The sequence below is a fragment of the Caretta caretta genome, chromosome 1 (assembly GCF_965140235.1).
Source record: "Caretta caretta isolate rCarCar2 chromosome 1, rCarCar1.hap1, whole genome shotgun sequence".
Classification (NCBI taxonomy): domain Eukaryota; kingdom Metazoa; phylum Chordata; order Testudines; family Cheloniidae; genus Caretta; species Caretta caretta.
Genome location: NC_134206.1, coordinates 201,462,456 through 201,485,509, shown reverse-complemented (window position 1 = coordinate 201,485,509; position 23,054 = coordinate 201,462,456). Strand labels below are relative to the sequence as shown.

The 23,054-nt window shown below is 44.1% G+C and overlaps 1 protein-coding gene across 1 annotated transcript; it reads right to left on the bottom strand.

Moving 5' to 3' along the window:
- Positions 1-54: 54 nt before the first annotated feature.
- LOC125632132 (protein spire homolog 1) lies at positions 55-22,521 on the bottom strand. The gene is made up of 16 exons (XM_075124393.1): positions 22,144-22,521; positions 19,293-19,324; positions 18,481-18,645; positions 16,632-16,757; positions 16,266-16,334; positions 14,736-14,906; positions 12,120-12,281; positions 11,535-11,664; positions 10,974-11,113; positions 9,340-9,412; positions 8,560-8,708; positions 4,860-4,988; positions 3,484-3,548; positions 2,579-2,606; positions 1,858-2,000; positions 55-431 (listed from the first exon to the last, which is right to left on the bottom strand). Exons 1-16 carry the CDS (start codon positions 22,400-22,402, stop codon positions 245-247), a joined length of 2,028 nt encoding a protein of 675 aa, XP_074980494.1. The 5' UTR covers positions 22,403-22,521; the 3' UTR covers positions 55-244.
- Between the last annotated feature and the right edge of the window lie 533 nt (positions 22,522-23,054).

The following is a 23,054-nucleotide window of genomic DNA, read 5'->3' as shown; positions in this document are numbered from 1 at the left end:
TTCAACATTTATTATTTAATTTATTAAAAAAATAAATTAAAAGCAGATTGCTGAGAGCCACAATGTTTTACACTATTTCACTATAAGTAAACAGCTGTGCCTTCTGGGTAGCCAAGAGTATCCAGCAGGGGGTCTTTTATTCAGGCCTTTATGTTAATATATTCACTTCTTCAGGTGAAAAAAAAACAAACAAAAACACAAAAATGTAAAGGACTCAATAGGACAGGAGACATTTGGAGAGGAGTCATTCCAGTTCAGTCCATGACCTGGATCTTTTCTTGGGAGGGATGCATTGCTGCTGGCTGGAGAGGACATGCAACAGGTATTGCTCACATTTGGTACAGACGTCCATAGAAGGCCAGTCCATCACGGTCTCTCTCTGAGAGGCAAGAGACTGTGCTAGGCAATAGGGTTCAAACACTAGTGGTACTCTGAAAGTTACAAAAATGAATCCAGGCTTCAGTTAAATAGGTGGAGTGTTCTGCCAACCCCTTTCCCGATCTGATCCAACACCCACTTAGCACTTCATCTAGAGCACAGTCCTGGATGGTGCTGAGCACCTTCTACTCTCTTCAGTGTACGACATGACTGGAACAAGCAAGCACCAGCTCATCTGCATTTGGGGTGGGGGGGGGGAACATGGCCTCCAATGATCAAGATAGCAGTGACCTCTAGGATGCAGATAAATAGATCCCCACAGTTACTAATGTGCTTTCTTTACAGCTGTGGTTGGTCAAGAGGGGGTCACAACCTTCTGATAAATGGTCTGGCCCTGGTGATTTGTATTTGTCACCTCCAGCCTCAAATCACCACCATGTACCATGCCTTGCAATGAGAGCAGCTACCCTGGCAGAGCTGCAACTGGTTCTGAATGCAGCTACCCACCTGTTAAGCAATACTAACGGCTATCATCTCTGTACTCCGAACACTGTACTGACCCACACTGAAAAGTAGATCAAATCCAAATGCTGCAATGGACAGGTCTTGTCTGCCCCAAAGAGACCTTTCAAATCCAAGAGTTTCCTAATACTGCTCTCATAATGGACAATGCAACTCCAGACTAGAAGGAAGAGGTCTTCTGACCTCCCCCAACCCTTACCCTGCCACCGGCCCATAGCTATGGGGCTCCTTATAACGAGAGCCAAGAATGTCCAGACCTTAACACATTTGGGACAGGTTTTAAACTATCTTTTTGGAATAGCTTTCCCACAATAAAAGGGGAAGACAAAAAAAGTTAACATACTAGCAGAAAAGGAGAGAACCAAGAGACTGCTTGCTACTTTATGTATTCTGTGATGCACTCAGATACTGTAGCCTATGCACAAGATGCTATTAGTTTGCCAGAGGGGAGGATTCCTCTGGATCACCTAAAGTTACTGCCTCTGAACATGAGTCCCAGTTTGTATCTAAGCTGTGGTGATATACAAGATATATTTGACCCTGAGGGAGTTTTATCCGCTTTAATGTCCCAGAGAATAAAATCAAACACTGATAGGGATTATTGGGTGAATTTTTCTGCAATAGCATTAACTTGGAGAAAGATACAGATATCAGGTATGGAAGTCTTTTAGGTGAGATGTTAACTGTAGTCTACTCTACCCATCTCTGTTCGGAACCTGAGATCTGATGGTCCCTTTTCAAGAGAGTCATTAATAAACCAGGATAATGGGTAGGCCGACAGCCATTCAGTGTAACATACTATTGGCCAAAGGCACTAATGTCTAATAGCCATTGTATTTGCCTACCCTGGTCCCACTTCACAGAAGCAATGCCTTCCCTTGAAAGGAACTTTGAGACACCCAGAAAGTGAGAGACTATAGAAAGTCTTACATTTAAAACAAAAACAAAAAACCTCACCTAGAACAATCCCAATGTTCTACTTCAAAAAACAACTGTGAGGATTTCTGGTCTTGGGTAGCCGAGTCCTCCTCCTTGGAGAGTCTCAGTGGTTTTATTAAGCTAAGCGGAAGATGCACACATGGTCTGGAGGGCACAGACATCTAGAACCAGAATGCCATGAAACTTAAGTCACCAACAGAACAAATTCTCAGTTTTGAAAAGCCAGTATGGCTCAGGGCAAGTTTGCCAAATGCAGGACTAGTCGATATATTAATATACTAGTAAGGGGGAGAGATTTTAGTTGTACCAGGGTCAGGAAGTTCACTGTAATAAGTACTTCACCCAGAGGTCTCCAAGCACTTTACAAAGATGGATAGGCATCATCATCTCCATTGTCACAGGAGTAAAAGGAGGAACAAAGTGAAGCAACTTTCTTAACGTCACAGCAAGTTAATGGCCAAGCTTTGAAGAGAAGCCAGAAAAATATGTTGTTTTCCATCTGGTCCCTTAGACTATGCAACTGACCATACTTTTGGGGGTGTATATATTTTTGTTACTGATTTGGAATCTTGAGACAGCTTCTTCCATCTTCTTCGAGGCAACCCAGAGAGAGGTTTAAGGTAAATTGGAAGAGGCAATGGGACAGAGGAAATTATTTTATGATTAGGTAAGACATGGTGGGGAGTGTCAAGACATAGAAATTAATCAGTTAAACTGCTGTACAGAGTAACGGACTTACCTTGATGCAGCAATTGCAGCAGATGACACTAAAGGGGGGAGGGGAGGGGAAAAAAACAGTGTTATTATTTTAACAGAGTTCAGGAGATCTCAATACTGCAGACAAAGATGTGTCTTCCAAATAAGCTCAAAAGACAATTTGCGATTCTGACTTATTCACCTGGCTTCAGTTAGAACTTCCCTGTTCACTGGTAATTTGTGAACAGACTAATACATACTAGTTTAAATGACTGATGTCTGAAAAAGCTCCAGCCTATGGAACTACTCACTATTTGCCACATGTACTCAATATTCACAATTCAGTACTAGGGTTGTGTGACTGGGTCACCAAATGACGGTGTTTGATTGCTGCTGGATGACCCACGGTTCACAAACTGCTTTGCCTCAAATGTAGTTAAAATGACTAAGTCTGTAACAGGCCCCAGATTTGTTCCCCCCCCCCCCCCCCACGAACAAATCTTACAGTTTATGAACAAGCAGAGGGGTCTCAACATGTTCCAAGTCACTGAAGCATTCAGATAATTTCACTGTTCATCCATAAGATCCTGACTCCGAGCATTTGCCTAGGAGCCTGATCTAGAACCAAGCCACCATCTGCCCCAGGACTTTGGGGACGGTCAGATTCCACCTTTGCAGCGGAGAGCAGTCTCAAGTATAGGGGAACAAGGATGGTTCTTGAATGGTAAGAATTTCATTATCTTTCATGAATTTTAAAATTAAATTAACTAAGACACTACAAAGGGGACAGTCTTCCCAACATGAGAAAACAGTTACAATAGTGCTCAACTATGCAGGCAAAATTAAAGGGATAAACAACTTGCTCCATTGAGTGCTGCAATTGGACACTTTAGAATAGTTTTTATGATCCTTTCTCCTGCCCCATAAAGTCCTTCTACATCAGCTTACCTGCTACAGAGATGACACCTGTAAGGCCACAGAAAGACCATCTGCTTATGGCAATTGAAACAGACCTGCAGACAAGAGTTACCTATGAATGCCAATGGGAAGTAACTCTTGCCAGTACAGAATAGCATATCCTATATTATTCAGCATCCTGAAGGCTTTAGATCTACATACAGTAACAGTTCAAATACAGGAAGGCAGAGACATAAGAATTAAAAGCCATAGGCAAAGAAGTTTTCAGAGAAGATTTGAAACTTGAGTGTTGATGACAAGATTTGATTCAGACAGTAAGAGCTGCTCTTGATGATGGCTAGATTGTGTGGACGACCATAGGCATCCAATAAAGAAAGCAAGGTGGGGATAGGGAAATGAGACAGACTATTATTTCCAGGGAGATTAAAGTGTCAGGCAAATTTTGATCCTGAAGTGGATGAGCCATAGGAAAAGCTGAGGAATAGCTTGGAGTTTTTTTTGTTCTGTTTTTAAATAAAGCACACATGGTGGTGAGAAGTGGTATTGCCACAGGTCTCAGCCTGGAGCACCAGAACTTGGGGAGGCCAAAGAGGAGAGAGTTTCAATAGTCAAGAAAGGGAGGGGATCGTGGAAGACTATTACAGAAGAGGCAGAAAGAAGGCAGGGTGTACACAAGCAGCGTTGGGGACTCCGACAGAAGTGTGAAGAAAGTGAGGATTCAGTAGGGTGACCAAATATCCTGTTTAAAGAGAGAGTCCCATTTTTTGGGACTTTTTCCCTTATATAGGTGCCTATTACCCTTCACCCCTGTCCCGTTTCCTCCCCCCCTCCCCCCACAGTTGCTATCTGGTCACCCTAGGATTCAGGGTCAAGGACACCATAGTTGGACAGTGGAAGTGAACAACTATGTTAGGAGAAACTCCTTTTGCTCAAGAAAAACACTTTGGTCTCATAGTCCAAGTATCTGAATGTCCTTCAGCTAAAAGTCTAGGGTTTGCATTTGCTTAGAGCTTTTAGGAATGTCAGAAATCCTAGTTAAGTATTGCATCTTAAACCCATTTGGTTCTTGTGGGCCAGCTATGACAGAGTTTTCTTACTTTGGAAAGAAGGGATCTGTTGGGCAACAGCATGGAGTACTGGAGAACTAGCTAGGGTCTAGGCTCAGTGTGCAAATTAAACTTACTTAGAAATTTAACACTGTGCAGTGTCTAAAGCTTCCATGTGGACTGGGGCAGGATTCCTGAAGATCAGTGTATTATAGGGTTAAGTGAAGCCTCTTGGGATCCATTTGGTTATCAGGCACATGTTATTCCCAGGAATGAAAGGACAGGAGTGCATGGAGAGGAGTGGAGCCAGCAGGTTCTTCAGAAAGAAAGGGCAGTACATCTAGGGGGAATGGTAAATACCCTGGCTCTTGAAGATCTACTATAACCATCTCTTTGGCGGGAGCCCTCCATTTCAGACATCACGGCATATCTGCTTCCAATCAGTTCAGCAATGGTTGGTGATGGCCAACTTGTAGGAGAGGGGTAATCCTAGACAAAAAAAGGATAGCTAAGAGTTAAAGACCAAAGAAAAAAAGCCAGTTCTTTGAGTGGGATTCTAAACCCGAATTGAACTCCAGCCCCAGGTGACTGATGGGTCTGTAGCACAGCAATTGCCCAAGTCATCTCAAGCATCTCCTCTCAAGCTCAGGTTCTGAGACAAGAGGGCAGCCTGGTAAAGTGCCCTTCTGAGTCACAATACAGCCATGCCAGAGGCTGAGGGGAGTGAAGGATGGCAAGGGACGCACCTGGCTCCCAGCTGGAAGGTGAGCCATGTTCTGAAGAAGTCGTTTTTGAAAACCAGCCATGAAAAAGAGCTTCAGGCCACAGTTATATTCTCTGCTCCCCATACAATGAAGGGCCTCTTTGTATTAGGATAAGTCCAAAAGGCCACCCCGATACAAAAATGCGGTGTATCCCTTTCTGCAGCAGATAGGTGACAAAACAGCAGGTCTTACTGCAGCAGTGAAGGGACCGCATTTAAAGGTGCGGTACAAATTCAGCATGGAGGACCAGAGCCACAAAGGTACTTAGGCACTTTAGTCCCAGTTTTAGGCTCCACTGCAGACCACAGAACTCCTACTTGGCTGCCAGTCAACCCTCTAGGCACCTGACCTCACTGCTGCCTCCCACTAGGCATCCAGATGCTTAACTCCCAGAGCACTCCAGGAAGATGTGGTGCTCCTCCAGCTAACTCACATGCAGGGCTGGATCCAGTAGGCATGCTCAGTAGCTGCCTAGCAGATTGGGTTCCATTCAAAATCCAGCCTGCAGAAGAAGAGGTACCATCCTATAACTTTCAGCCCAGTGGTTTGAGCACTCAGCTGGGATTCATAGATAGATTCAGAGATACTAAGGTCAGAAGGGACCATGATGATCATCTAGTCCGACCTCCTGCACAATGCAGGACACAGAATCTCACCCACCCACTGCGAAAAACCTCTCACCTATGTCTGAGCTATTGAAGTCCTCAAATTGTGGTTTAAAGACTTCAAGGAGCAGAGAATCCTCTAGCAAGTGACCTGTGCCCCATGCTACAGAGGAAGGCAAAAAACCTCCAGAGCCTCTTCCAATCTGCCCTGGAAGAAAATTCCTTCCTGCCCCCAAATATGGCGATCAGCTAAACCCTGAGTATATGGGATGTGAGAGACCCAGGTTCAAGTCCCCGCTGAGTGAAGAAGGGAGAGGCCCTGTTCAAATCTCCCAGAAGAGTGCTCCAACCACTGAGCTATGGGATATTCTGGTGTGGGCTCCCCAGTCTCTCCTGTTGAAGCTTTTTCCTCTATCGATAAATACTAAAGTGCACCAGAGAGATTATTCTGTAGTGGTTATTAGGGACCCACCTGAAAGCTTCAGTCCCCTTGCTCCAATAAGTGTTTATCCACAGTGGAACAGCTTCAACAGGAAACACCAGTACATCCCATAGCACAGAAGTTAGAACACTGTCAGGAGACATGAAAGGCCCCTATTCAAATCTTCTCCTTCACCCCAGGCAGAGAAGATTTGAACTTGGGTGACTGCTCTATCCACTGGACAAAAAGCTATAAAGTGAGCAGCACCACCACAACCTCCCCTCTCCCACAGTTGTGTGGAGTAAGCCAAGCACTTCTTGCAAGAAAGAATTAAGTATTTATAAGCCTAAACTGCCTGACTCCAGGATCAATGTTCCCAGTTTCTGGATCATGAGCAGATAGGAGTCTCCCTGTAGCCTGGATTTAAGAGCCTATCTCAGAGAGGGGTGGGGCTTAACACACCTCCATTGGCATCTCCCATTGGCTAGCTTAGGTGACTCCCTGCCTAGCATGCTGGCTTTGCCGATCACTTTTAAAGGCACCTCTCTCCCCATTCATTGTATATGTATGTAGGCTCCTAACTTTGTTGATTGTGTTGTTATTCCTGATTTTTCTAGACACCTAGAAGTTAGGTACTGTGATGCTGAATGTTGTAGTACCTAACTGGATCAAGGCTCAGGAGTCAAGCTACATACACCCTGCTAATCAGTACATATGGTTATTTTATTTATTTAAATTAAAGATGGCTGCTAAAGGCATCCACACTTAATGTGGAAAGTTAAGAGTTCTTAGGCCCAGGTTATTTTCCATCTGAACAGCTACACTGAGCATACTTTCAAGAAACAGCCCATTGTTTAGTTCAGACAGGGTTCGGATATCCAGCTTTCACCATATGCCTTAGGTCACACACACACACTGGGAAAATAAGCCATGTTTGACAAATTCTCACCATCCCTCTTGTTTCCAGTGTTCTAGGCTTGGCAGCTACAGTAGAGAGGATCTTACTACATTTAACACTCTAAAAATGCATTAAGAGCATTAATGTCCACAGGGTGCGTGAAGAAGGCTTCTAGAAGAGTCTGTACCTGAATTCAAGCACCCGTGCTTTGCTGCTAGCAGACAGGAGCTGAGCACCATACTATTCACCACTGTGTATGGAACCTTGTTCTGAGCTGGTAAAGATGCTACATTCTTGTTAACACCAGATCTGAGACTATAGTTGCCACTGTACAGCTGCGCCCTTTGTACCAGTTGCTTTACTACTGGTGTTAGGCCTTGTCAACTGGGAAAATACAAGGACAGAGCACTAGATCTCTAACAGAACCAAGTAGCCAGCACACTTACTCTTGCACACCGTTAAACCGGCAGTTATGCTGGTTTTTCTCCCCACCTCCCATCACTGATGGGGGTGGAGTAGAAAGAAGTGGAACCTGTGCGACACCTGTTGTCGGTCATGGCTTGGTTTTCCTAACAACGCCTTGAAATGCCTTATTCCTGAAGTTCAGTTAGGAGCACCGTGTAGCATGCTTGTTAACCGATTCTGACGTTATCGGTTAGTAGAATGTGCGTTATGCTAGTTTCTGCTGAACATGCACTTTCAGGTGCATTTTTAACATTCTGCAGGAGCTCTAGAACTGTAGCCATATACCATTTATTTTAAACATTACTCATCATCAAGGGATAGTTACCCCATCACATACTCAGAAGAGCCAAGCTAGAAGGGAACAGCACCAGCTGTGCTAACTTGCAGAGGAGCAGGCACTGAAGAGCAGAGTTGTGTGAACGACGGATTTTTTGCGCTTGCTATCAATTCTAAAATCCAAAGGTTTGAGTTGAACAAAACGTTGTGTTTTGATTTAGAATATTTTAAACTTGGATTGATTTAGACTATTTAAGTGTTTTAATCAAACAGTCATTTGGAACCAAAAATGGATTTTAAAAACAAAAAAATCTAAACATTTCATTTTGACACTTTCAAAACAAAAATTTCAAACTGAAACAATTCAGCAAAACTGTCAAATTCGTAAAACATTTTGGTGTTGCTATATCTATTTTTTGTTGAAAAAGTTTGTCAAAAAAATTTGGCCAGCTCTATTAAGAGTTCAAATTACAGAAGTTGGGGGAAGTCCATTTTCCCCATCCCATGTTCCATTTTAGCGCTCACTTCTATCCTAACATCAAGCTGCAACCCTTGGGACAGTAGCCTGGCCAGCTCATTACCAGCTTTTGGCACCACTGGGAGCAGAGTTGCAGGCCCATGCAGGACTTACATCTTCCTCGATTTGAAGGGCACTCCTTAAAGACTTGGACCTCCCTCGGCAGAAAGGCTGTCGCGGATTTAGATTCAGAAAGCTGCTTGTTTTACAGTCTCCTCGCACTGGCACGCTCTTGGGGGTAAATGTGCAGTCTGCAGAGCAATCTGGAAATGGTAAAGTAGGAAATGACAACAAGGGGTTAAAGCGTAAATGTGATCTGGTAACTTCTAGAGATTCTCTAGATGAGTGAAATGCTTAAGTACTACAGGCTGATCAGTTTCTGAAGGCAGTGAAGCCTGTTCTAAAGACCCTCTTCCCTTCCTCCCCCTTACCCAAAAATCACAGAAGCACCAAGTAATTGGGTACATTCTGATTAGAAATGTAAGCAAGAAACCGTGATGTTTTGTTTATATATGGGTCCTACTTTAAATCAATGATTAACTTATTCCTTTCATTCACACATTCTAAAGCCTCACTGAATGTTTGCTACCATAACATACATCTTGAGGCCTGAAACTGGAAGCATGAAGAATTTTGTTACTATTTAGAAATTTAACAGATTCAAGAAGTTTCACAGCCAGGAATTGATTTGAAAGGTCACTCTCCATGCCAGCAACTCTATGTTATGGAGATCCTCACATCAGATGGCTCTAGCAGACAAGTGACTTCAAAAACGAGGAGGAAGTCGAGAAAGATGGACTGGGGTCAGCTCATCAGAATGTGGAGGACCCATTGATTCAAGTATTTAGACCATGTTGTGAGAGGGGAGAGTAAGACAGGAAAGGGCATACTGACCTGTGCTGCATGAGGTCAGTACAGATCTGTGTGAGATGACTCCCAAGTTGTATTTCAATGCCCCGTCTGCTTCCTGTGGATCACAGATGGGAGATTCTTAGTGGGTATAAAACACCACATCAGAGAGGTAGGGTTGGGTGGGAAGGTCACCTCCCCATAATCTATAGCCCCTGAGAATAGCAGATATGCTCCTCATTGACAATGAGGGAGACAACAGGGGTTCTTATGAGTGCCAATCATCTGGCAGTGGTAAGGTAAGCAGAAGTAGTGGTGAAATTAGCTGGCTTGTTCACCTCAATTCACACACCATGCTCCAGATTATTAAGAGCAATAATGAGTCAAACTCCACTGGAGTTACAGCAAGGATGAATTTGACCCAGTAAAGATTTTAAAAAGTGGAGATGGGACCCAAATCCTAACGTCAACTCCAGCCACCCTCAAAAGTTTCAGGGATGGAAGATGTTCAGATGAAGCCCTTGAATCTAGGCTCTCCTCCTACAGCTTTGGGGCCATGCAGGAAGCTAAATTTTCCCTGGCTCCAGTTTGCATGCAGGAACTCATGAAAGCAACTCAGGAAATTCTGTGGGTGACATAGCCTAATCCCCAGATGGTTCCAGGTACCAATGCCTTGGCCTCTCTCTAATCTAAACTAGTGGAAGTTCAAGACCCTATAATAGAAACTGCTTAAGAGATTCTTAGAATACAGGAAACCTTAATAACTGGATTTTGTTTTAAAATCCTGAATTGTTAGCTTGTGCTGCTGCAATCCTGCTAGCCAAGAGCATTTGTACAAGCCTTACCACTAGAGATACACCAATAGGATTCAGAATCAATGGAGCTATATGAGACATTGTCATCAGAATGATCACAAGTTTCTACCAACTATACACGGGAGCTGTGCAAATACAGCTAGATATTTTATGCAAATATTCATTCACATTTGCAATTGCTTAAGTCAAAGGAAAGCATTTCACTGACAAAAGTGCATGTAGGAAAATGTCCAGTTTATGTGCGGGAGTATTTGTGCCAGAAGAAAAAAAGTGACTGCATTAGGGAACAGAAAACAAAGAAATGTGACTGATTAAACACAGCTTGAATTTCAGACACCAAGTACTCAGAACTGTTCATGATCAACTCATAGGGTTATTTTTTAAGATTATGATCATTCTAATTTATTGAATTAAACTGTTTGCTCAGATATTCCACAAGCAGAGAAGGTTGAATGATTAACTTGCAGTGAGTAGTATATCTCCACTATATCCCATAACACGTGAAATGCAGACATCTCTGGAGTGTAGATCAGTGATAAAGGGAAGGGGAGCAGAAGACATTTTGGCTAACATTGGCTTCACAGATTCCAACTCTTATGAAAAGAGTCATGGAATGTGTACTGAGAACCTCAGTTTTAAAGCCTCCATCCATACTACACAAATGATCCATTTTTACACAGGGCTTGGATTTCCGGAGGGTAGATAGGACTTATATCAACTGATTGGTACTCCAATTTATTTACCCTAGAAGAGTGAAGGGCCAAGTTGCCCATGCTGGGCTTTGAACCTGAAGTTCCAGGGTGGCCAAAATATATTGGCCATTTCAGCCTCTATAATAGCAAGATTTCATTTAAAAGGACTTACCTGAAATTCTGGGACCAGCAAGTCAGGGATCAGCAGCTGTTTTTTAACTTTGTGAATTGTAAGCCCCGTACTGGCATTTTGGACAGATAAGATATTGCCACACAGGGAATTCAAAGAAAACATTGGCATCACAAAGGTATCTGGAAAAAACAAAACCAAACCAAGAACTGCAACCTAAGTGAGCAAGACACTGACGACAGACTCCATAAGTCTCACACTGGACCTCTGAGGCGGTGATGGCTCAGCAACCCTTTGCCTCCTTTTAGTCTCACAGGAGTAGAGCCTTTTTCACCTCTTACAAGAAAGATGGGGTGAGACTCCAGCCCAGGCACATGGGCCCTAGCAGGTGACATAAACCAGAGATGAAGGGGACTGGATTAGATGACCTCTCAAGAGCCCTTCCAGTCCTACAACGTTATGATTCTATGTCTGAAAAGTAGCAATGCTGGTGCCTCTGAAAATTGATCCGAGTGCCTTAGCATCCCTTACTTGACCCATGACTAACTCATACATCACACATATGCCTACTACTAGTGGATGCTCAGCAGTACCAGTAGGTACCTTTGTGCCTGCTCCCATTTGTCTCTGTGGAAGACGGTCGAAGCTTGTGTGTCTGTTTTATTTCGGTCATGAGCAGGTCGTGCAGACTGGGTTCTTTGGGGGAGTTCTCTTTCAGCTTCCTCTCTGAGGCCTGCAACATGAAGTAGAGAGCTATGAAAAGCCACTGGATAAAATGAAGATCCCAGAGCAATATAGACATGCCCTTTCTGAGAAGTGCACTGTTTCACAAGTCAGTCTCCACACCCAGCCAGAAATTCTGTATCCCCAGCGCTCTCACCATTTGTAACCTGTGCACTTTCCACACAAATTCCAATCTATAGGAAAAATAGAGTGTTTTGCTAATCAATGGAGAACATTTCCATGGACCAACTCAAAGTAGAAGCTATAGTAAGTGAACCATAGCTTGACCAAGACTGTTCAGAAACATTTTAGGAGGCAAAAAGGAAGAGAAGCAGCTGCATTAGTTAGAAATGACTAGGGGAGAAAAGGTTGAAGATCTGAGTCATCTTCCCTTCCCCCTGTAACACAGGGGGTCTTTTAATTTGGCCTATATATAAAAAAGGGATGGTCTAACATTCCAGCTACCTTGCTGGACTTGGGAATGGGATGGGTCAGTGTTGCTTCAGCCAGTTCAGGGATCCTTCTGTTCATGCCATCACAACTAAACAAGTCACTTATTGGCTTTAAAGGAGGCTGTGAAGGACCTGTGTTGCCTTCAGAGCTCTTGCAGTTTTGCTCACTGTTGATCTGAAAGAGCAAAAGGACACTGAAGTGATGAAAGTTCATTTTTTCTTGAAAAGCCTCCTTCCCCAGAAATGGAGGATGAACTAGGAAATACAGTTTCACGACCTTACATAGCCACTCATGGCATTTCACAAGTGTGCCTCTAACTCAAGAGAATCTTTATAGGCAAGAGATTAAACAAGAGTCCTATTATAAGACACTTCTTGGGAGTGAAGGGTAAAAAGGGCAATAGGATTGTAAGATGTTGTTGCAAGGAGAAAAGCCTGTGAAGAAATAGCACATGACTATCTACTGGGAGCTGGGTAGAGCACTTAGGTATGTGCATAAGGCTTACAAAATTCCTGCAGCCCATGAAAAGATCATGCATAGAAGTAGCATAAGGAGTTTCAAGGCTCTAAGAAACCTCAACATACTCCAACTCCAAAATTACAACATATCCAGACCATGGTCACACAGAGAGGGGACTTCATGCATTAGAGCTTAGCAGAACTTCCCCACCCAGTAAAGCACGAATAGCACCCCCCTGTAGTTTAAGAAGCTCCTAAACAGGTTAACTGTAACAGAAGTAGCTAGCAGACACATACAAGTTTGTTTCTCAAGTTCTCATTGGAGAACACTAAAACAGATTATATCACATGGGCACCTCTTCTGCAACCCCTCCTGCAGCAAGCGTAGGGCTGTCACAAGAGGACAGTATTTTGAGAAAGTGAAACCAGACTCCATTTAGTCTAGCGGGTGAAGCTGCGTTTGTTGGCTAGCCGTATTTTGTACCTGTGCTGTTCGCTCTAATGCCCTGCTCTTTAGGAAAGCACTGGGGAATGCAGAGAGTGAGGGGAAGATACTAGCACTGGGTCTCCAGGTCAGTTTGCCATTTATCCTCTTGTGTTGCCTGTTCCTCTCATTTGTGCTTGCAAACTTGACCCTGGTTTGATACAGACTGATGCAAAGCAGCACTGAAGGTGCAGAGGGGCTCATTTGAATTTTGATGACTCACTTGTGGTTTCCAGAGGCTGTTTTGATCAAGGACTGCACTGTAGCTAGCAGGAGGTACATGTACAACTGCTTGATAAATGCTTTTGTTACAGTGATGTATGTGTGACACTAATGATCCATGGACCACAATTGAAGACCCAGTTCATTCTGCTGCTGCCTTAGGTTTGAGTGCACCTGCAATTTATGCCTCATAACATATAACAGCTAGTGATATACCACCTCCTATCTGTCACTATTCCTCTATGTGTACGTAACCCACTCACCTCCTGAGTGTGGTGTTCAGTCTTATCTAGTGGCACCAAGACCACTTAGAGATAAAAAGACCAATAAGTCTGCTCTACAGCCTTAGTTAACAGCCAGCTCATGTGGTGGAGGCTCATGCACTAAGCTCCAGAGGTCCCAGGTTCGATCCCACCCACTGACAACTGGAGTCTGTTGCTGTTACATATAGCCTACTCTAAGGTACTTCCTCTGCTCTCCCCTGATCACCAGAGTATCTAAGCACCTTGTGAATGGTGTATGCCCTACTAGCGGCGTTCAGACTCAGGCTTCAAGTACAGTTTCTCAGCCCAATTGGAAGGACACCACCACAGTCCAGGGGCTGGTGTTTGACAGCTGGTGAAGGAGGGCGAGGGGAGGATTTTCAAAGTGAAGCTCTTCAGCCTTGGCTGAGCCAGGTATGGTATTCCCCCTCACCTTAGGGGGGCATACAATAAGCAGCTGAAGAACTGGCGTTTAGCGTGCTAGGCAAGATTTTTATTTTGTAACTCTCATCTCGTGCCAAAGAGTTGGCTTGCAAGACATCGCAACACTGCACAACCTCATGCCAGCTTTTAAAACTGACCTAGCTCAAGCAGTGACAAGTGAGTGGTGATGCTGCAGTCCTTTAGAGGAACTCCATTGTCGTCTCTGGGCACATCAGCAGCTTTGGAGCCCACTAACACTTCAGCCAGCACAACAGGACTTGCTGGGAACTTGTTCAGCTTTCCTTATTTTGCCCAAACCCCCATTCAAGTCAGTGAGTGCTGCTTAAGGCCCTCTGCTTAAGGCAGACCACTAGTAAGCTTCCCTTTGGATACATTTCATGTAAGAGTCCTCCATTTCTGAATGGCATACTGCCAAGAAGATCAGGTAGGACGCACCCTGGAGAGCCTGTGGAGAGACAGATCAGTGATTCCAGAGCTGGGAAAGGTAGCGAGCAAGAGACAGTTTTATGAAGTGGCTTCAGACAAGGTAGCCTAGAATGGTTTACACAGCGCTAAGTTTAGTTCTTGGAAATGAAGTGAGTTGGTGGGTGAATGTGGTGGCCATTATATGCACAAGTGGAGCTCATGAATTCTCATTCACCCTTGGAGCCTGGAAGTTATTCCGAGGACACAGGTTGGGTTTAATCAAACAGATGTCAGATGCCAGGTAGCTAGAGTAGCAGATGCCAAACTAAGCATGTTGAGAACCATTGCTCACCTTCACCTTGCGGAGGGTGTACCTCTTGCATCGGATGTCCTCTGTCAAGAGCTCATAGGGAGAGCGGGTGTATTCCTTGGGAGGAACGCTACGTCGGGGTCGCTCCATGGCCTTGCGCAGCCTCACACCATTCTGCAGCTCCCCGAGGACACCGTGCCACAAGCTAGCCTGCTAAAGGGCAACATGCAGAGGAAGAGCTAACAGCATTAGCCTCATTAATGCAAACGGGGGTGGAGCTATGCACATGCTCCACCCACTTCAGCCATTTGTCAGGGGGCTCACACTTAAAGGCTGGGGCAACAGTTATATTCCAAAGAGGCATCTAAGCATTGAGGTCAAGATGATCGGTGCCTTAGATACTCCAACATACGTATATAGCTACGACAGCACAGCTCTGCACCAGATGTGCCTAAGGAGGGGTCTGCCTAATGGTGATATTCAGCATATTAAGTGTATAATCCTGTGCTCCATAGACTGCTTTAGCTACCAGATACCATTCAAGGGGTTGACATGAATCTATGAAGCCCTGCTCAACGTGGGCCCTGGCTACCTGTCAGGATGGTGTAAGCAACTGGCTCTTTGGGGGCTTGAATCTGGGAGACTAGAGGCAGAGGATTGGCAATGGGGCTCTTGCTTTTGAAACAGCACTTTTCTTAATTAAGTGCAGCGGAGTCTCTTGGGCTTTCAGGCCATACTGCAAAGGCCCATGCATTTGCTTGGGTCTTCCCTGAATAAGCTATGAGGTTGATTTAGTGGTCTGGGGAGTGAGAGTTAACTTGCTAGTTTATTTTAATACATGACAAAATTGAAAATATGCCTAAACACAAACTTCACAAACATTTTCATATGAATGGTTTGTTATGTTTCAAAGTGAACACTATTTAGACAAAGAGCAGGTCTCTTGGGGGTTGCTGTTCCTGTCTCTTAGCAGACTCCAGTGCATTGGTTTACCCTGGCAAGGCTCCAATCAGAAGAGCTGTTTACTTTTGGTTGAGCACTGAATTCACTGGCCTGGACAGAACAGAACAAGTCATTGTCCCTGCCCCAGCAATCCTGGAGTTTACCAACTAGAGGGATAAGACTAGAGGGGATGGAGAGGAAGGGGGGGTCGGAGAGAGAAGAATATGGAAGCTATATCTATAATGAGCTTTTTCTGGGAATCTCCCACCATTGCTTTAGCACTGATGGAGCTGAACAGGTGCTAACAGTTGAAGCCAATGTCCCTCAACTATCCTGACATCTAGACCTGCTCACAGCAGGTCTATGTGACATGGTGGCTAGAATGTCCCTGGCTGATCTACAGTAGGAGATCTCCCCAAAGTTGGCAGTGTAGACAAGACCAAAGAGAAGAGACCTGCTCTTGGTGTGGATAGCAATTCCCAGAGAGAGCTAGAATTTAGTATAACGTGTCACTTGGTATTTAGAGGGTTTTAACTGGTTATGTTTATCTCTATTTGTTTTAAGCTGGGAAGTCACTGGAAGGCCTCACAGAGGGAGTATAAAAAAACACCAAGAATTCTAAATCCTTACCCAGTAATTCTCCTTCTCCTTCTGAGTGTCATTTTCCAGCAAGTCCTCCATATCCATTCTTCGTAGACTCTGTCAAATGAAGATGTGAGCTGATTAGTCTGTACTGTTCCAGTCATTCCTAGACCATTCCTGTCCGTCCAGCCCCAGTCACAGTACTGCCAACTTCAACAGTTGAAAAAACAACGTGGAAGACAAATCCACGAGATTAATGTATTCTGGCTCTTGGGAGAAAGCCCACCCCTTTCACATGCAGGGAATAGAACTTTAGCTTAATAACCTTCTGCTTGGGGAAAAGGCAAGAGGATTAGCCTGGAATTAAGTGCGTGGGGTAGGAAGAAAGACAGCTTAATGATGGTGCCAAAATACCTCTTTGGAGCTCTGTAGGGTGAGCATTAGTTTCTGAAGATCTATGTACTCAGCAAAGAGAGCCCTGCAGACTGTTCTGTAATAGCTGGCAGCCTCAGAGGGCCTGGGCAAATGCTCCTCACAGATCTGAAAGGAAATTCAGCCATATACTCAGCACTGATGGTTGGAGAAAAGTCCTCCTTGAAATAAAGGATCTGGGGACAGGGGCAGGTTGCATCTCTCAGTTTCCAGTTTACTCAGGTTCTGAGATTAGGATCACCTTTTCTTGTGTCCCTTGCATGTTATAGCTCAGAAGAGCCTTCCCTTCTGCTGGAAGGGCAAAGGGAAAAGGACTAGAGAAAGGGAAAGCTCAATTTTGTGCCAACTATGATGTAGGGAGCTATGCAATTTATCCTCTTTTATATACTGGAAATTTTAAACACTGTCTTCTGATGAGGCTGCCCTTTTCTGAGACATGGCAGAGACAGCACGTTAGAGGAAGCCACTGTGTACTCTCATGAAGACTTGTTTTTATTCTTGGTTTTCCTTAAATCTAAAAATAAGCCTGGCAGACTGAAATTATGGCTGCTTGTGCATTGAACACACCAGCCAGTTGACCGGCAGCGAGAAAGCTTCGTTGAGAACAGTCTAATGGACTGAGCACAAAGTAGGAATCATTAGCATTCAAACCCCAGGTCTTTCAGAAACCTTGTATAAGGCCTTGGACAAATCAGGTTTTATGTGCCTCAGTTTCCCCATATGTAAAATGAAAGAGGGGTGGTGAGGCTTAGTGTCTGGACAGTGCTTTGAAGCTAGAGCACTGACCAGAGACCATGTGTTGCTTTGGATAAAGTTTTTCTTAGTGCCCGCATGCTGCCCAAGTTCTACTGATACAAAAATACCTGCCCATATGGGGAGGGCTTCTAGTAAAAAGGCTAGTCTAGCCTAGAGGTGGGTTTGCAAAGCTATATCATAAGAGTCTTGCCTGCTAGAGACCAGAGGCCTGAAAAGAGGCTAATTAAGATTAAAGGAAATGCTTCATCTAGCTTCAGTGCTGCTTTTGAGTAGAGGGTCCCATTATCCCTTGGGATATGGGAAAAGGTTGCTCGGGAGGGTCCACTTTCTGACACTGCACTAGTCTCTCCTGACTGCCTGCACTTACATTCAGTTGCCAGGCCAAGAATAGTTTTAGGTAGACGGAATGCTGCAAGCACTGATTCTCCTCTTATCGGCAAGAATCTCTCCTGAAGGCAGGACAGGTGCATTAATACCATGCTTGCTTACGGATGTGCCCATAACTTTCTTTTTACCACCTGGGGCTTATCTAGACCCCATCCAAATAAGCTGAATCTCTGCAGGTGACTTGGAAAATCAGGCAAAGGAGAGGGAAGTAGGAATCAAACAACCTCATAGAAATATGCCTGCAGGGAGCATAAGTTCAAGGTAGGTACTTGCACCAGGAGACAGCCATAGGAGAACCAGAGTTTAAGGGCCTAGCCATGCTACAGATATTAATTGAGTTTGTAAGTCGTTAAGACATTACACATGGTGTATTTTCCCATCCTCACTGCAATTAGTAGCTATGACACCTAACTGTGTGGGGTCCTTGCCAGTGGCCTAAGATGGCATGAGGTTTCCTGCAAACAGTGTGGGCCATGTGTACGTAGCCTGACCAATGTGAAACTAGTTTGCCCCTTCTTCCCATCTCTGCACAGCAGGATCTTCTGGAGTGCACCAGCTCACATGCGCTGGTGGGGCCAAGACCAGATTTTCCCAGAATACACTGGAACAACTAGGTAGTATGGTAAGTGTAGATACATTAGAGAATTTGACATGGTCGTATAGTAAAAATAAGAAGGGGGGGGGGAACCTTGAGGACATCCTGGAAAGTGATGGCTGGTTTTGTTGCATCAGTGTCTAATTTCAGGAGGAGGGAGATCAGCTTCTCCAGTGATTCACTCAGCTCTCGCTCCAGATGGTTGTCAATCCCCCAATCCAGGGCTTTATAGATCACCATTCCCAGACACTCTGTCAACTACAGAAGCCAAGGAAATGGTTTTTCAGATTAATGCTGAAGTAATTTGGTATTGTGGAGATAAAGTGCCCAAATGGAACCCCAACATTTCTATCCCTCCCAACCATGCCAGCACCTTTTCCCACATTCAAGGCCATCTACCTCTTTGGACACAACATAATCCTACTGCTGTCATTCAAGCGGCTACTGAGATGCTCCATGGATCAACTGGGGATGAGAGACTGGGGCCTAATTCAGTTGTAACACCCAAATACAGTTAGATAACATTGTTTAAGTGAGCTGTGGCAGCAGGGAAAGCAGCCTGCTTCATCTCGGACCCACCGTTGACAGCATTTCCTGCCACAACCCAACCTCCGCCACCCCTTCAGTGTCTATCTTATGCCTAGTCAATTTGGGTCATTTTTTAATTTAGCCTGGAACTTCACCTAGATTTCCACTCCCATGCAGGAGACAACACCCTAGGCAAGCCACTGGGATAGCATGAGTGCCATGACCATGGAATCTTATGAACCTGCTGCACCACTGAAGAGCAAGACTGCCGAGATTCCTTTAGCTAGTCCTTTTATCAATGCAGGCTTATATCTGTGCATTTGCCAGACTAAAGATCACAGGCTCTTGAATGTCATCTCTCAACTCCAGAGTCTTACCTGCTCCTCCAGTTGTTGAGTCTCATTAACATCTGAAAGGAAAACAAGTGAAAAAAAGATAAAGCAGTTTACCAATCCCTACAGACTTAAGTCCATACTAGAGAGGGCAATTGGAGTCGGCGTTTGGTTTCTTGCTGGCGGTGGATTTGACTGGGATACCACTGAGCCCTCTGACCTCTCACACTGTGCTGATATGACAAGCTGCAGACCCACTCCTGATCCTACACTTCCACAGCATTCACCCAGGTAGGGACACACCCAGCTGAAGTTACATGCAAGTTCTCTGACCAGCCACAGCATGAAGCAACAGTAGAAAGGCTACAGCCAAAATAACTCCCAGCTTTTCAGCCTAAGACCCCAGAGTGGTCCAGTCCTGCCCTGGTCCAAACACCAACCAGTATGAATTTATTATCCAGTTCATCTCCCCCTCTATGTGGAGAGGAATATGCAACAGCCTCTCTGAGCTAAGATTCCCAAGTACTTTACTCCAACTCAGTGGTTTAGATAAAGCAAAAACAAGTTTATTAAACTACAATAGATATCACTTAAAATCTAGCAAACAGATCAAAGCAGATTACCTAATAAACAAAACACACAAACTAAACTTAATATACTAAACAGATTGGATATGAATAGCAGTTTCTCACCCTAAGAGATAATACAAGCAGGCTTCAGATTCTTAAGGCACAAACTACACTTGCTTTGCAGCTTGGAATCCTCAAGTCTTTCATACACAGGCTAGAAATCCCTTTAGCCTGGGTCCAGCACTTCCCCCAGTTCAGTCTTTGTTCCTCAGGTGTTCTCAGGAGTCTTCTTGCATGGGGAATGAAGAACCACTGATGTCACTCCCTTCCTTCTATAGCTTTAGTATATGTTGGGAACCCTTTGACCCAAAACTCAGTTTGGGGAAAAACACTGACAAGGCCTGGCTTGACAAAGCCTCAGCTGGGATGATTTTCATAGATATTAAGGTCAGTTGGTCCTGCTTTGAGCAGAGGATTGGACTAGATGACCTCCTGAGGTCTCTTCCAACCCTGATATTCTATGATCCCAAGATGGAGTCCAGAAATGTGGCCTGGTCTCATGACCTTGTGGAGTCATAGCAACCATTACTTACAGACTGTGTGGAGCATTCTCAGGAAGGCTCACCAGGTGGGAGGTAAGCTTCTCCTAAGGCCTAGTGTTTTCCCTAAGGGCTCATTACCCTGAATAGGTCCTTCCCAGCCAGCTATCTAGACTATCTTGCCTAGTGGGCATCACCCAGGTGTAACTACATTTGATATAAATAGTCAATATTCATAACTTTAGATAAGAAAATGATAAATGCATATCAATAGGATAATCATATTCAGCAAATCATAACTTTTCCAATGACACCTCACTTGACTCATCTTGCATAAAATGCATTATGCTTAATCATACATAATATCACTATGAAGAATATTGGGTACAGTGTCACAGTGGAGACCTCCAGAAGCCTTGGATCACATCAATCCTCCCCTTTCCAGAGGAGGTAAACCGAATATGACTATTTAAGGGTCACTAGAGAAGGTGCCTGGCGCATCTTCCATCTCGAGCAACGCATGGTGGTGGTGATCTGTTAGTGGATGTTTGTTACCCCAAAGAAAGAATAATTCTCCTTTCCTTCTGCATCCAGTAGTCTCTGTGGTGGTGGTGGCGGTGTGCTAGGAAGAGAACATGCCTAAATATAGCTCCGTCTTTGCACCGTTTGACCTTTGGTAAAGGAAGGCATATTTATTGTCCACTCCAGAATACAAGATCTAGCAACAGCCACAGAATCCTTAGAGAGGTTTCAGCAAAAAGGAATGTGGGAGAGGTGCTTTGCTCTGAATGCTGCCACAAAATGAACTTCAAGTCTTTATCAGCCACTTGTCCCTCTTCCCTCACCACCACAGCTTATGCTGACAAACACATACCAGCACAATTGCTACTTCCAGAGAAAGTCTAACAGCAGAAAGCAAGCAGGCTAGGAAGTACATCAATATGACTAAGCAGCTATCAGGTCACCAAAGCTTCAGATTAAAACATAAATATGTTGGGGGTGTGTGCACCCATGTAGGTGAAGACAATCAATTTCCAAACCAGAGCCCCTTGTCTCAAGCATTTGTACAAATATCCCACAAAACAAGTGATTCAATAATCAAAGATAATGGGGGGGGGGGGGGGGAGAGAGAAGAGAAGGAATAGTCCTACATTGAACTTCTGTAGCACTTTCTGGCCAAAAATACTTTACAAACTGTAATTAAGTTTCAAAACATCCCTGTACACTAGAAAAAAAAAAGTATTTCATCCCCATATAATAGGTGGTGAAGAGCAGTAGATACAGAACTAGAACCCAAAAACTTTGACTCCTAGTCAGATACTCTAACCATTAGAAATACTACTGGTTACAGAGTAGCAGCCATGTTAGTCTGTATTCGCAAAAAGGAGTACTTATGGCACCTTAGAGACTAACGGATGCAACCGATGAAGTGAGATGTAGCTCACAAAAGCTTATGCTCAAATAAATGTGTTAGTCTCTAAGGTGCCACAAGTACTCCTCATTCTTTTTTAGAAATACTACTGGTATGCTTCTCCATTCTCTGTAGATACTCTAATTGCTATGGAGAATACAGCCTTTCACATTAGGAGCATAGACATTTAGTTCAGGAAATACTACAAGTTAGTTTTTTATTTGTAGATTGATTCATGGGATTCACCACAGAAAGCATTTCAAAGACAGAATCACATGGCTGTACATTCTCATAGGCACAATAAAGAAACCCACAGCATTATCAGAGGGTGAAGACTTTTGTTTAAGAGCCCCATCCACCAGTGCCTTTGTTCTTACCAGGCTTAGGATGCACCATGAAGGAAACAGCACCATCAGAATGGATAAGGATGCTTCCCAGACCTTTAATCACCACAGGGTAGGGGCCCTGAGCCAACTTTTGCTTCATTTTATGGCAACATTGAAAGCAAAGGGCCCAGGCTTGCTCCTCACTTATTGGCTGGTCACAGCATCTCAGAAACTCTCCCAAAGAGACCTTAGTGATATTCCTCCATTCACAGCTTGAACAATCTACTTTTTTACTTTCACTACTCCCCATGTGCTTGTTTTGTTCTGGGATGTTCTACAACCACTCCTCAGACAGCCATAGGCAATTCTGGCCGTCTTTTATCCATTCTGCCTTGTCTCTTCTTCAGGTGGGACCATTTAGAGCAACTTTAGGCTACAGCTCCTTAAAGGGACACTATTATTTTCATCATCTACTCTCTATTTATACAAGCACCAGTGAATGAAGACTGAGAAAAAATTAAAAGGGACCTTGAAAGATTATAAGCATGAAAAAATTAATGTCTGGCGTAACTCCATTGACTTCAACAGGTTTGTAATTAGAACAAACGTGGCTCCTGGGCTCAACAAATCAGATTCAGCATGGAAAAATACAAAATCATCATTGGTGGGGGTGGTAATAATCTACTATACAATATGGTAAGGAGACATCTGGTAATTAATGATGCTGAAAGAGACCTCTGGATCAGTAGACAGCAAGGAGGTGATGTGTTTTCAGAGGCATGTCCCATGGGGCAACCACATTCTATATAAGCTGGAGCTTTTGCATTTTATCCACCTTCAGCCCCAGAAACAGTGAGTTGCAATTACCCAACTGGAGGTAATGGATACATGGATCACTCTGACCAGATCCTCACCACGGGGAAGGGGTAGTTTCTTAGCAAGCTGCAGGTGGAAGGCTTTTC

Excerpts from the sequence above, each read along its gene's own strand:
- LOC125632132 (XM_075124393.1), bottom strand. The coding sequence starts at position 22,402 with ATGGGGAGTAGTGAAAGTAAAAAAGTAGATTGTTCAAGCTGTGAATGG. Across the intron at positions 4,989-8,559 it reads CCCTTCAAATCGAGGAAGAT|GATTACCCCTCTCCTACAAG; the intron begins GTAAGTCCTGCA and ends TTTTTTGTCTAG. Across the intron at positions 2,607-3,483 it reads AGGTGTCATCTCTGTAGCAG|TGTCATCTGCTGCAATTGCT; the intron begins GTAAGCTGATGT and ends TCCCCCCTTTAG.